The sequence below is a fragment of the Arachis ipaensis genome, chromosome B04 (assembly GCF_000816755.2).
Source record: "Arachis ipaensis cultivar K30076 chromosome B04, Araip1.1, whole genome shotgun sequence".
Taxonomy (NCBI): Eukaryota; Viridiplantae; Streptophyta; class Magnoliopsida; order Fabales; family Fabaceae; genus Arachis; species Arachis ipaensis.
This window is the reverse complement of record NC_029788.2, coordinates 122,901,853-122,916,007: the sequence shown is the minus strand read 5'-3', so window position 1 is coordinate 122,916,007 and position 14,155 is coordinate 122,901,853. Positions and strand designations below refer to the sequence as shown.

At 34.8% G+C, this 14,155-nt stretch overlaps 2 protein-coding genes across 4 annotated transcripts; one reads left to right on the top strand and one right to left on the bottom strand.

Moving 5' to 3' along the window:
* On the top strand, window positions 1,242-4,131 carry LOC107635122 (leucine-rich repeat receptor-like protein CLAVATA2). Of its 2 annotated transcripts, XM_021121884.1 has the most exons (2): window positions 1,242-1,459; window positions 1,756-4,131. In XM_021121884.1, exon 2 carries the CDS (start codon window positions 1,905-1,907, stop codon window positions 3,819-3,821), a length of 1,917 nt encoding a protein of 638 aa, XP_020977543.1. In that variant the 5' UTR covers window positions 1,242-1,459; window positions 1,756-1,904; the 3' UTR covers window positions 3,822-4,131. The 2 variants fall into 2 exon arrangements, with proteins under 2 accessions (XP_020977543.1, XP_016193986.1); XM_016338500.2 differs by having other exon boundaries at window positions 1,242-4,131.
* LOC107635121 (protein TRIGALACTOSYLDIACYLGLYCEROL 3, chloroplastic) lies at window positions 4,698-9,563 on the bottom strand. 2 transcript variants are annotated; one of them, XM_016338499.2, is made up of 10 exons: window positions 8,925-9,562; window positions 8,600-8,728; window positions 8,104-8,199; window positions 7,938-8,015; window positions 7,792-7,853; window positions 7,616-7,691; window positions 7,354-7,461; window positions 6,194-6,369; window positions 5,994-6,078; window positions 4,710-5,273 (listed from the first exon to the last, which is right to left on the bottom strand). In XM_016338499.2, exons 1-10 carry the CDS (start codon window positions 9,132-9,134, stop codon window positions 5,235-5,237), a joined length of 1,059 nt encoding a protein of 352 aa, XP_016193985.1. In that variant the 5' UTR covers window positions 9,135-9,562; the 3' UTR covers window positions 4,710-5,234. The 2 variants fall into 2 exon arrangements, with proteins under 2 accessions (XP_020977544.1, XP_016193985.1); XM_021121885.1 differs by lacking the exon at window positions 7,354-7,461 and having other exon boundaries at window positions 4,698-5,273; window positions 8,925-9,563.

Genomic DNA, 14,155 nt, shown 5'->3' with positions numbered 1-14,155 from the left:
TATATCATCAACTTTCAGTTATATGAAAAAAAAAACAATCAAATATATAATAATATTTTATTCACATAATTAATATCAGATTTACATATATTTCATTTCATTTAATTCATAGACTACAATCACAACCCTAAAAATAATGACAAACACAAAAAACGTAATATTCCACATTCTTAAAATTTTAATTTCAATTTCAACTGTACTAATTTTTTATTCTAGAGATATTTTTCAATAATTTTTATTAACTGGAGTTTCATTTCTTTCAATTATGACTTCTTCTTCTTCAACATCTGCCCATTTAAAAAAATCACATCATCTCTTAACGATAGTCTACAACACCAAATACCCAAAAAATTTGAGAGAAAGAACAACTACAAACCAACAAGAATTTGATAAATAAGACATAGAATCAAGTTGCAACAATTCAACCAACTCACATTATTGTTAGGGCATCCATAAAATAATCTCTCTGAATTAGAATCCATCTTAGGCCATTGAAGAACAGGTCGCAACCCACAACCGCACCAATGCAGCTGTTTGTGCGTTCTTCACCCAAACACCATGCGAACGAACTCTACTAAAACTACTTGAATCTTGGCTGCTGCTCTCCAACATCCTTTCCAACTCTTGAAGATACTACTACAATTTGGGAGAATTGGGGTTGCTAGGTTTTATGTTCAAATTATAAGTGATTAAATTGATATTTTGAAAAATTTGGCCACGTCATCTAACCGTTAAAGTGTTAGTTAGGTATCAACTAAATGTGCCAGGTCAGCTTTTCGTGATGAAAAATAACAAAAAGACCAAATTGAGACATAAGTCAAAATTTCAGGGTATAATTAGAGCCAATTGAAAATTTGAGAGCTAAATTAAATTGAAAGTCAAACTTTAGAGGTCATCTTGAGTATTAGCATTTAGGAAGATATAATAATTTGTACATCATATAAATTCTTCTTCTTTTGTTCGTTTTTGCCTTGTTTAAATGCCAAAATGAAACGACGCTGTTTAGCCATATATCCAGCGTGACAAGTCAGAGCCAATTCAGCATTTAGTTCGCTAATTCAATATTAGAAAGGGTTCAAGGACTAATATTGTGCCCAGAACTGAATCTTGGGATTTAGTCAATGAGATAAGACTTTATTATTGTTGTATATTATTNATGCACTTGAGTTTTCAAAAAAAAAAAAACAGTGAAGAGGAATATAGCGGGAGCAGTGGCAGTAACACTCAGAACAGGAACATATGCCACATCTGCAACTGCAAGTGAATGGGGAAAAATATAAAAAAGAAAAAAAGAAAAGGGTAATGCTGATGCAGATGAAGCAAGCACGGCAAGAAAAAAAAGCCACTTTATTTTTCTTTCTTTGATCTAATCTAATCTAAACCCTCCCTTTGCTGTGGAATTAGGCACCACCACTTTTCCTCATTGCAGCACCACCCAACACAACACACAAACACCAATGTAAGTTTCTTCCTTCTTTTTCAATCTTCTCTCTTTCTCTCTACTTTTCTGTTTTTTCATTCTATTCTTCAAGTTGTTGCCTTCAAGTTCATGTTTTTACACCTAGTTTCTGTTTAGAACTCTTGTTTCCATTCCTAAAGATTGCAACTTTACAATGGGACACACATGGGGTTATGCTATTTCCTCCTTTTTTTCCTTCACACCCCACCATTGTTTTTTGCATCCACTCACACTCTTGTGTATGATTTTTCTTCTGTGTTCAACCACTTGTCACTCAATTGATATTCACCCACAAGACAAAGTTTCACTTTTGTGCTTCAAGTCATGGATTCAAGACCCTGACCAGGTTTTGTCCAATTGGGGTAGCTCCAACAATAACTGCACTAATTGGAATGGAATCACCTGTGACAACACTGGCCATGTTCTTTTGGTTAACCTCACAAGTATGAACTTGTCAGGCCAAATCCACCCGAGTTTTTGTAACCTTTCATACCTTGAAAAGGTGGATTTTTCACACAATAACTTCACATGCCCTCTACCTGTATGTTTTGGGAACTTGCTTGGTCTTCGAGCCGTTGATCTCAGTCACAACCGGTTCCATGGTGGGGTGCCAGATTCCTTCGTGAGGCTTAAGCAACTTACTGAGCTTGTTCTGAGTGGGAACCCTGATTTGGGAGGGCCAATTCCTGGTTGGATTGGTAATTTCTCTGCTTATTTGGAGAGATTGCAGCTTGGTTTCTGCTCATTCAGTGGGATGATACCTGATAGCTTGGTTTACTTGAAGTCCCTTAATTATTTGGACCTTGAGAATAATTTGCTCTCTGGAAATCTGGTTGATTTTCACCAGCCACTGGTTTTGCTTAATCTGGCTTCGAATCGGTTTTCGGGTACTTTGCCTTGCTTTTCGGCTGCGATTAAGTCTCTAACTGTATTGAATCTGTCAAACAATTCAATTGTGGGGGGAATACCTGCCTGTATTGCATCACTTGAAGTTTTGAGTCATCTGAACCTATCAGGGAACCACTTGAAGTATAGAATATCTCCAAGACTAGTGTTCTCAGAGAAGCTCCTGGTTTTGGACTTGAGTAATAATGGTCTGAGTGGTCCAATTCCAGGTAAAATTGCGGAGACGACAGAAAAACAGGGCCTGGTTCTTCTTGACCTTTCACACAATCAATTCTCTGGTGAAATTCCTTTGAAAATTACAGAATTGAAAAGCTTGCAGGCTTTGTTCTTATCTCACAACCTTCTGTCCGGAGAAATTCCTGCTAGGATTGGAAATTTGACTTACCTCGAAGTCATTGATCTCTCACACAACTCACTATCTGGCACTATTCCGCTGAATATTGTTGGGTGCTTTCAGCTGCTTGCCCTCATACTTAATAATAACAATCTTTCTGGCGTGATTCAACCGGAGTTCGATGCACTGGATAGCTTGAAGATACTGGACATAAGCAATAACAGGTTCTCAGGGGACATTCCACTCACTTTGGCTGGATGTAAATCTCTAGAGATTGTTGATTTTAGTTCTAATGATCTTTCTGGATCCTTGAATGATGCAATAACCAAATGGACAAACCTCAGGTATCTGTCTCTAGCTCAGAACAAATTCAGTGGAACTTTGCCTAGTTGGTTGTTCACATTTCAAGCAATAGAAATGATGGATTTCTCACGCAACAAGTTCTCTGGGTTCATACCTGATGTTAATGTTAAGGGTAGTTCATTGTTTAACAACAGAGACTTAACTGTTAAAGAGCCAACAGGTGCAACAAGAAATGTTCAGCTGAGAGTATCCGTGATTGTTTCCGATAACAATCAATCCAGTTTCACTTATAATCTTTCCTCAATGGTTGGAATTGATCTATCGAACAACTTGCTACATGGGGAGATTCCAAGAGGCTTATTTGGCCTAGCTGGCCTACAATATCTAAATTTATCATCCAACTTTCTTGATGGGCAGCTTCCGGGTTTGCAGAAAATGCAGAGCTTGAAAGCATTAGATCTGTCTCATAATTCGTTGTCGGGGCATATCCCAGGAAACATTTCTAGCCTTCAAGCTCTGGACACCTTGAATCTGTCTTACAACTGTTTCTCAGGATCTGTTCCCCAGAAGCAAGGGTATGGGAGATTTCCCGGAGCATTTGCTGGAAATCCAGACTTATGCTTGGAATCTTCTGGTGGCAGATGCGAGGATGGAAGGGTTTCATCAGAGCAAGGCAGTTTTTTCGGGGAAGATAGAATGGATGGACCAATTTCTGTTGGAATTTTCTTTATTAGCGCCTTTATTAGTTTCGATGTTGGTGTCGTCGTTTTGTTTTGTTCTACTGGAGCAAGAAACTACATTCTCCGGACAAAAGTTTGATTTAGTGCTTGTGAGAGTGATAAACGTTAACCTGTAAATTCCATTTTTGTAATGTGGTAACTGTCTTGTTACAAGAGATGAAACTGCTAATCATTTACTGAACTAGTGTCCAGAAATGACAGGACTTTGGTCATGATGTGAATCACAAAAGGTATAAACAACTCTTGTGCCTTTGCCTCATTGATCTTGTTTAGTAGAGTGAAGATAGAATAGTCCTGCATTATTCAGCTGGAAAAGAATATATGTATATCGTGGAAGTTTGATAGGTGAAGTAATTGTAGATCATTGAATGGTTCTTTTTTTGCTGAAACTGGTTATTTTAGCATTCATTAGCATCTCCACTCAGATATAATGCTATGTATAATTGAAGTAGGTTCAGCATGATAAAATGCTTGTTTGTCTAGTGCAGCAATGATGAAAATTTGACTCTAGGCATCAAATTGTAGTTTTACTAGTTGGAGAACTAAAAACCTGCCTTGATTTTGGTATTGTTTACACTAAACTGCAAATTGGCGCAGTTAGAAGCAGTAAGTTTAGACAAAATTCAATTGTGTGTTTACCAGGCTTAAATAGCAATTAAAGTACCAATCTTTTTATCGGATTTGGATCTTCTAAATTTTGAGTTTTACTTTAGAAGAAAAAGTGTAATCTCTCATCATTTATTTCATAAGTGGGACTAAAAAAAAATATGACAAAAACCATTCAAAGGTGAGAAATTATACTTTACCTTCTAAAGTGAAATTTCAAAATTGAGAAGATCTAAATTCCTTTTTATCAACCCGATCCAAAAGATGATGAATAAGGAAAAAAAAAAAAAAGAGAAATATCTAGTATTAATCTGATCGAGGATCAGGGATTGTGATTGACAAAACAAAATACAAACTAATATACAAAGCAATAATTCAAATTTCTCATTGAGTTGCTTGCAGCCTTGTTCAGAGGGAATATAAAATCATGAAGCAGATTTATTTTGACTACAATAATGAATAGTTTACAATCAAGTGGAAACCCATCAAAAATTAAATATAGAACTATGTAATAATACATTGAATTCTACCAGTCCTCTTGTTCTAAAATCTACTAATTATTACTATCATTATTTTTTCTTTTGGGGAGAGGGGGGCAATCCATTGTGCATCTTCCAGAGGCAGCAAGTTTAATATAATTTCAATAGCCAGCAACAATTTATGCTGTTCTTCCTAACTTCCAATCCAAGTTTCAAAATTGAGGTTAGATTGGAAATTACTACCAAACCCCTGACAAACCCCGCACAATTCTTTTAGCAACAAAATTACTGCTCTCACATAAGTTGTCAGTTGAAAGCTATATCCATTTTCCATTCCTATCTGCACAATCTGGGGTAGCCAAGATCAGCCATAAACCCATTTCAGCTACTCTACCATCATTAATGTTCTAGTATTTGATAGGACCCTCCAGGCTCCCAGATGCAAACTGCAATAACAGAAAGAAAAAAAAAAAGGGGGTCGAAAACAAAGTCCAAGTTATTCACATTATAAAATTTAAGCTTGCCTGCAATATGCAGTCCTGTGATAAACTCAAAAAGGCCAAATAAATAAATATAAGGGACTTAATTTAGTCAAATCGTCCAAGATCTAAGCCAACTCAATGGTCTTATCAAACTTCAATTTCTCTTGATATAATGTAATCCTTTGAGGCTCCTTCAGCCTAGTTTCTGTTTCTAAAATCCTGTTATTCTTATGTTTTTCTGGTTCTTGTCCAAGACTGTGATCTGCTTTCAGCTTCCCTTAATCTCGGACAAAGGCAAGAGATGCCTAGTCAACATGTATTGTTTCCATACTAAACATGTACCATAACTGAATGAACTATTGCAAATTAGTTTGTTTGAATGATCAGAAAATATTTTTTTGATTTCCATTTCAGATTGTGCCCATGCTTTTTATTAATGTGGAAACATATAGCATATAAACTTAAGACCCACAAAAATCAGGACTTCGATAGATAATCACAAAAGTAAAGAAGGATCTCCAGAAAAGTGATTGTACAATGATACGAATCTGATCAAGAAAATTTCATGAAAGAAAAGTACTTTGACATAATAAACTATGGTACAATTCCCTACCCTTGTTACATTTACATATTTATAGCCCCTAGACTCCGAATTCTTAAACAACTCAATTTGTGTTCACTTACCTGTTGAACAATTGGATTTGTTGATGTTGTAAATTCATGAGTCATTCCTTCCCAAACAATCTTTCCCTTGTGTAGAAACACCAACCTAAATTATGCAGTAGCTTCTCAGATACGTGTTTGTCAATCCCAGCAAAATTACGTGACTTGAGGGAATGGGAAGAAGAAGACTAGACATGCAACATTATGAAAAAAATGCTTACCTGTCAATGGCTCTTTTAATGGTACTATGTTGGTGAGTGACGACCACATATGATGCAATGTTCCCGGGTTTCCCACGTGCATCTTGTCCTTTTATGTGCACTGAACGAATTAGATCCTCAACAACAGTTGATGCAATGGGATCTAGTCCAGCAGTTGGTTCATCATATAAGAGAACCTTTACAGAAGCACAACACCATTTATAAACAGAAGAAAATAAGGTTTGGAGGAAAAATTAAGTGGTGTAGAAGAAAGTGATGCGTTAGCTTAAAATCACATTCTCTCTTTGATAGAAAATACATAACAGGTAATTCTGGATCAGATAAGAACTCAATAAGTATAACCGGAGTCAAAAAAGTTTATTGTCACACTACATAGCTGAAAATTCATCTAGTTTTAGCAACGTAAAGTAACTAGAAGATGAGAAGAGGATCAGTATAGAACAGAAACTCCTCAAAACAATATCTCTATCGCTTTGAGTGAGTCAATACCAGAAATCCTAGGTAAAGCCATTAACAGAGAAACGGCTACAATGTGTTTGTACAGACAAAAAAATGCAACAGGAACCCAGCTTATCTTTGCTATAGATTTCACATTGTCTACCCTAGAGTGGAACAGAGATAACTTTTTTACAAGATTGCAATCAAACCATCAGAATTATTGGATTGTTGCATCAGAGAAAACCTCAGATGACCATCGTGAGAATTTACTATCCAAATTCATCATATGGTTTACAACCAATCCAAGAATAAAAAAATCAAGAAAGAAAGAAAAACCAAAAGATGGATTGACAATGAAGTCATCACATAGCCCCACTATTCCAAATTCCATTGGAGGTCCAATCAAGAGAACATTACAAGGAAATAACTTTTTCACTCCAAATTGAAGCCAGAGTCACTGACCTACTGGATTACATATGGTTTCATACATGCTGATATCAAAGACAATTTTAGTAAATCCAAAATGCAACAGATGTCTTTTTATGGTTCTTGAATTTATAGGTGAACCCATATCTAAAGAAAATTGGTCAATCATACCTAGTAGTAGACATTTCAAATATTAATTAAGAACTTGGAAATACCAGCAAATATTTGCAAATCTGGGTAAAGATGGGGGACTTAAGAGAGAAAAGGGAAGTTGTATTCTAAAAGCTATATTGTACCTCAGGCTCAATTGAATCCTTTGAATTGTCATAAATAATAGATCGAGCTAAAGCAACTCGTTTTTTCATTCCACCTGATAACTCAGAAGGCAACCGATTCTCAACTCCCTAAAAAAGTAAGAAAAGAGAAAGTGATCATGCATTCTAGCCGCATGTATATGGAAAAAACTTTCTTAAGACCAAAAAGAAAAGGTATACTTTGCTAATCTTAACTGCATCGGTAATGCCTAAAATTAACAGTAACCATGTTTATGATGAATACCTTCAATCCAACAGCAGCCAAGGTTTCCTTGACAACCTCTGATATCTGGTCCTCAGGCATGCTTGAGTGTTCATACCTGAAAAACAAACACATCAGAAACAAACAAGACAAATCCATCATTTAGACAAGATTAAAATGGAATCAATATTTCAAAGGCAATGAAGGTTGCATCTTACAAGAGAAAACCAACATTTTCACGGACAGTCAAAGAATCAAAAAGTGCTGCACTTTGGAACACCTGTAAACCAATAAATAAATTCCATTACAAAGGGAAATTAATAGAACTTAAAATGAGCAGGTTGCTGATCACTCGAAAACTTACTAATCCAATGCGAAGACCATGTAGCTCATCATCGCTTACCAGACCAACTCTCTTTCTACCTCGAATATAAACTTCACCCTGTTCGTTTAACAACAATAAGATTCAACAAGTAGAACTCAGGTATTTCGAATTGACATCAAGATCAACATCACAATCAACTACTTACCTTATCTGGAATAAGTAATCCTGCAATAATCTTTAAAACTGTGGATTTTCCAGTCCCAGAAGGACCAATTATTCCAACTGCTTCCCCATGTCTAATCTATTTGTAATGTAAAGGGGAAAAAACATAAAATAAAATTAGTGAGCTCCAAATCAATTGAATCCTCCAATTCTAGAATAGCTAACTTTCCTTGAGAGATGTGGAGGAATAGCTAATTTTCATAAGAAAGGCATTGATCCAAATTAAGTTATAAAAGAAACTTTGCTTTCACAGATAACCAAGAAGATACTCTAATCCGTGTAACCAACTAATCCCACTTTCCAAAGCTTGCAATAGCTGTCATAAAAAATATGCCTTGAAATACTATAAGTCATTCATTATTTCATTTCATTTCATAAAAAACATCACAAAAACAAGCATAACAACAAAGTAAGAGATCAAAACGAAACAAAAAATATGCAAAAGGATCATATATACGCAAGTATAAACAATGAATCACCTTGAAGCTAACACCATTGAGGATTTTCTTTTCCCCAAATGACTTGTAGACGTCTCTACACTCAATAAGAACATCAGAGTCACCATCTTGTTCCCGAAGTGTGCTCAATTGCTCCGATTTCGATGAACCCTAGACACCAACAACAACAACCACCACGTTGACGTCAACAACTCCCACGTGAAATACTTTACAAAGATCAAAACTTTATAGCTACTTATCAACCACAATTCCCAGAATCTAACACACAACTCAAACACAAAGGAAAATTTGAAAGAAAAAAAATTGGAAAATCGCAATGATAAGAAGAATGATGAATAATAATTACATTGAATCTGAGCGCGGAAGAGTCTTCGCTCTTGAAGTTCGTTGGAGGAGCGACGCAAGCACAAACAACCTTTCTATGATCTTTATTATTTGCGTGGAAAGAATTGAACTTGGTTGAAGCCGCGAATCTCGAATACAAAGAAGAAGAAGAACGAGACGCAGCGTTTTGGGTGGTTAGAGAAAAGAAGGGGTTCGTTGACAAAGAAACCATTGCTTAACGAGAACAAAATGAATGAGTCAAAGAAAGAGACTTTGATCGAATTTGTAACAATAGAAGAAGAAAAAGAAGAGGAAGAGTTGGAATTATGAGGTGGAAACCATAATAATAGAAATAAACTAAAAATTAAAAATAATAAGCATGTGAATCATATGGTTGGTGGTTTTGAAAGTTGAAAAAGCGTGAGTGTGTATGTAATGATGATGGGGAATTGGTCGGTGATGGTGAAGGAAGAGGAATGAATCTGTGTAGTGTTATGGTGGCGGAGTGTGGAAGATGATGTTGTTATCGAAAGTGGGAAGCACAATCAAGAAATCAAAGGATATACCAAAACCCAGGGACTCGTTAACCTCACCTCTCTCTTTCAAGGTTGTGACTCTGCAAATCATGTTCAATTTCTTATGAACTAAAGATGCCATGGTTGTGTGTTAAGTGTTAACATAATAATTAGAGAAAAGGACAAATAGGTCCTTAATCTTTTGATCTGGAGACATTTAAGTCTTCGAAGATTTGAAAATACATTTAAATTTTTAACCTTTTTAAAACTTGGACATATTGATCCTTCATGTTCACTTGGGTCTCTCGGACTTATCGAAAAAATCAAACGTGACTTCTGTTGTACTGACCTGGTTGATACGGATGCATACGTGAGAGAGTTTTTAAAATTGGACAAATTAGACTCAGGGATCGATATGTCCAGATTTTGAAGAGGTCAATGACTTAAATGTATTTTTAAATCTTCAGGAACTTAAATGTCCGCGGACAAAAAAGTTAGAGATCGATTTGTCCTTTTCTCTAATAATTAAAAAAAATTTCGGGATTTTTACGGTATCTAGGGGTGGCAATGGGTAGGGTATGGTAGGATTTGGATCCAACCCTAACCCTATCCGCGGGTTGAGATTTTTATATAAACTCAACCCTACCCTACCCGCGGTTGAGAATATCCCAACCCTAACCCTACCCGCTCTTAACCCGCGGGTACCCGACCCTACTCACGGGTTACAAAAAATATACAACATTATTATATAACTTGATGATAATTTAAAATAGAACTGATTTTTTTTAGTGGTTAAGAATCTTTTGCATTTAGTGAGAGGTCTTTAATTCAACATCCACTTAAAACATATTTTTATATAAGTATATAACATAAACATATATAGAGTGCAGGTTGGTCGGGTAGGGTTGAGGCTCAACCCACACCCTACCCGACCCGCACGAGAACCCTACCCGCACCCTACCCTACCCGATGCGGATCGGGTTGGCAACCCTACCCAATCAGGTAGGGTCGGATTGGATACTCGCGAGTAGAGTACATATTGCCACCCCTAACGGTATCTCTTAATCCAACAGAATAAAGATTAATCTGTTACGATGTTAAATTTTATTTAAGAGTTTATTATTAGTGTTGTAATATGCACAAAATAATATTTGAATTTCTAATACTTATTTAAGCATCTTTGCTCTTGATAATTTTTTTAAAAACTAGGAGTTCTCAATAAAAAAATTCATTTCAGTCTTTAATGTTGTGGTTATGGTATGAAAAGATGACAAAATCTTATATTTGTGTTATGGTTTCAAGGCACGATTAGATCGCTTTCTTTAGAGAGATATTTGTCCCCACACTTAGTTGCTATAGGGTTGATGACAATACTCTCTCAAGATACAATGAAACCAATGAATTTCTTAGTTAGCAATAATAAAAAATTCTTAATTCTCTTGAACAAAGAAAACTCTCAATAATTAAAATTACATATACACTTAGTACTTGTTATTTTCCCTTTTGTTACACACTATTAAATAGTGGGTAATTCATATATATATACTGTATGTATTAGAATCAAAAGTCATGTAAATCAAGAGTATATATATATGCTGTATGTATTAGAATCAAAAGTCATGTAAATCAAGAGTCACGTAGCTTTTGAACATATGTAACCTTTGGTTATTGAATAGTTACATAATGAAAAGATATGACTTTTTGATTATTTCTTGAATAGGTACAAAGTACCGTTAACACTTAACATACACTAACAAGCATTCATAAAATATATATATGTAGGTACACAACCATTAGAGAAGGAGTTAAACCATAAACGGTAATTATTTAACCGTTTATATTTAATATTAATATATTAATTTGTAAATACTCTTCAATCCCCCACTATTTACAAAATTTAAATATTATACAAGTATATGCATAAAAAATGTATCACTAAGATTAAACATTCTATTAGTGTAAATTTTAAAGTTCTAACGAAGTTATAGGTGACTCCATATGCTAATATCAAAAATCACACACATTACTTACACCCTCCAAGTTCAAGAGTTTATAATTTTAAGTACTTATATGGCCTTGTGCTCATCCTGGTTTCATGAATATTTACGAGAATAAAACTTCTAAAATTCTCGATTAGAGCGGCACCACTCCTATATTCATATAGGTGGAATCTTTTGATAAATAATATTATCATTCCATTAAGAGTTTTAACTTACCCTCCTAATTTATTGTAAATAGCACTAAATCCTATACCTTAGTGCTCCAATTGCTAAATAACTTGTTGTTACCCATTAAACCTTGAAACTAGTGGTCTACTAGAATAAGGTTGGGTTCCCATCATTTAGCAATAATAGGTTTTAATCCCATTTTAGCAGTAGTTTCTTTGATTTTATCCCTTGACAAACCTTTAGTCAAAGGGTCTGCTAAATTTCCTTGAGATCTTACATAAGTGATGGTAATTACACCATCATCTATTAGTTGCCTCACAAATTCATGTCTCAAACTTATATGTCTAGACTTTCCATTATAAACCTTATTATATGCTCGAGACATGGTTGATTCACTATCACAGAAGATTGAAATGGCTGTCGTCTGCTGTGGCCACAGCTTTATATCATATAACAAATTTCTTAACCATTCCGCTTCATTACCTGCGACTGATAAAGCTACAAACTCAGCCTCCATAGTAGAATGTGTAATACATGTTTGTTTCTTTGAGGCCCAACTTATTGCTCCACCACCTATGGTGAAAATCCATCCTGAAGTGGATTTGTTATCACTAAGATTTGTAATCCAACTTGCATCGGAATAACCTTCTAAAACTGCGGGATAATCACTATAATATAATCCCAAGTTTATGATTTTCTTGAGATAACCAAGAACACTTGTTATAGCTTTCCAATGTTGATTGCTAGGCTTTCCTGTAAACCTTGATAATTTGCACACAGCAAATGCTATATCAGGTCTAGTACAATGCATTGCATACATTAAACTTCCTATAGCACTAACATATTCTAATTGTGCTATAGGTCTTCTCATGTTTCCTTCTAATTTAAGATTAGGATCATATGGCATATTGGATTCTTTAATTGTGAGATGATCAAACTTTTCCAATACCTTTTTAATATAATGAGATTGACTTAAAGTAAAGCCAACTTCATTCTTATGCACCTTTATGCCTAATATTATATCAACTTCATTCAAATCCTTCATCTTGAATTTAGAAGTTAGATACTCCTTCGTTATACGAATTCCTTCTAAATTTGTTCCGATGATTAACATATTATCAACATATAAACAAATAATTACTTCATAATCTTTAGTAAATTTTGAGTAAATACATTTATCCGCACTATTATGTGAGAAGCCATTTGATAACACCACTGAATCAAACTTCTCATGCCATTGTTTAGGCTCTTGTTTTAGCCCATACAAAGATTTAATTAATTTGCAAACTTTCTTTTCATTTCCGGGTAGCACATGACCTTCCGGTTGCTCCATATAAATTTTTTCATCAAGATCTCCATTTAGAAAAGCCGTTTTAACATCCATTTGATGTATATGAAGCTTATGTATGGATGCTAATGCTATAAGAGCCCTAATAGAAGTCATTCTTGCCACAGGTGCGTAGGTATCAAAATAGTCTAGACCTTCTTGTTGTCTAAACTCCTTGGCCACTAACCTTGCTTTAAAGGTTTGTAATGAACCATCAGTATTATACTTTTTTCTAAATACCCACTTACATCCTATAGGCTTTGATCCTGGAGGCAAATCAACCAAGACCAAAGTATTGTTAGATAATATTGAGTCCATTTCATCATTTATTGCTTCTTTCAAAAAAGCAGAATCCCTTGAAGTCATAGCCTCTTTGAATGTTTGAGGATCACCCTCTATGTTCATAACAATAGGAATCTTGTTTGTTACAGAATTCCTAGTTCCTTCTACTAAAAAGGTGATAGCCTGAGAAGAAATAAAATCTGGACCCAAGTCCTTTTCTTTTCTTACTCTCAAGCTCTTCCTTGGTTTAATAAACTCTTTGTCGCTTAGACGTTTATTATTTTGATTATTTATTTCTTATGAAATATTAGTATCATTTTGGGATACTCTGAATTAGAAGTTGAATCATTGATAAATTTATTTTCAATAAATTCTACTTCTCTTGATTCAACAACTACATTAGACACTAAGTCTACTATTCTATATGCTTTAGAATTTTGAGTATATCCTATAAAAGTGCCTTTTATGACTCTTGGCCCCAATTTGGTTCTCTTTTGATCAGGAACTCGATAAAAGGCTAAACACCCCCACACTTTAAGATAATTTAAATTAGATTTCCTTCCTTTCCAAATTTCATAAGGAGAAACATTTCTATGTCTTGATGGTATCCTATTATGGATATGACATGATGTCAATAATGCTTCACCCCACAAATTGTAAGGCAATTTTGCATTTAGTAACATTGAATTAACCATATCCACTAAGGTACGGTTTTTTCTTTTCGCCAAACCATTTTGTTGCGGAGTATATGGAGCGGAAGATTCATGCACAATACCATGTAATTCACAAAAGTGATCAAATTCATTAGAAAAATATTCTCCACCTCAATCACTACAAAGTACTTTATTTTCTTATTATGCATATTTTCTACTTCCATTTTATATTTCTTAAACATTTCAAAAGCTTCATCTTTATTTCTAAGCAAATACACATAAGTAAATCTAGAACAATCATCAATAAA

What these genes read in the sequence shown, in the direction of transcription:
- LOC107635122 (XM_016338500.2), top strand. Translation starts at nt 1,614, where the DNA reads ATGGGACACACATGGGGTTATGCTATTTCCTCCTTTTTTTCCTTCACA.
- LOC107635121 (XM_016338499.2), bottom strand. Translation starts at nt 9,134, where the DNA reads ATGGTTTCTTTGTCAACGAACCCCTTCTTTTCTCTAACCACCCAAAAC. An exon ending in GATTACTTATTCCAGATAAG is followed by an intron (nt 8,016 to 8,103) that starts GTAAGTAGTTGA and finishes TTAAACGAACAG; the next exon opens with GGTGAAGTTTATATTCGAGG. An exon ending in ATGGTCTTCGCATTGGATTA is followed by an intron (nt 7,854 to 7,937) that starts GTAAGTTTTCGA and finishes ATTGGTTTACAG; the next exon opens with GTGTTCCAAAGTGCAGCACT.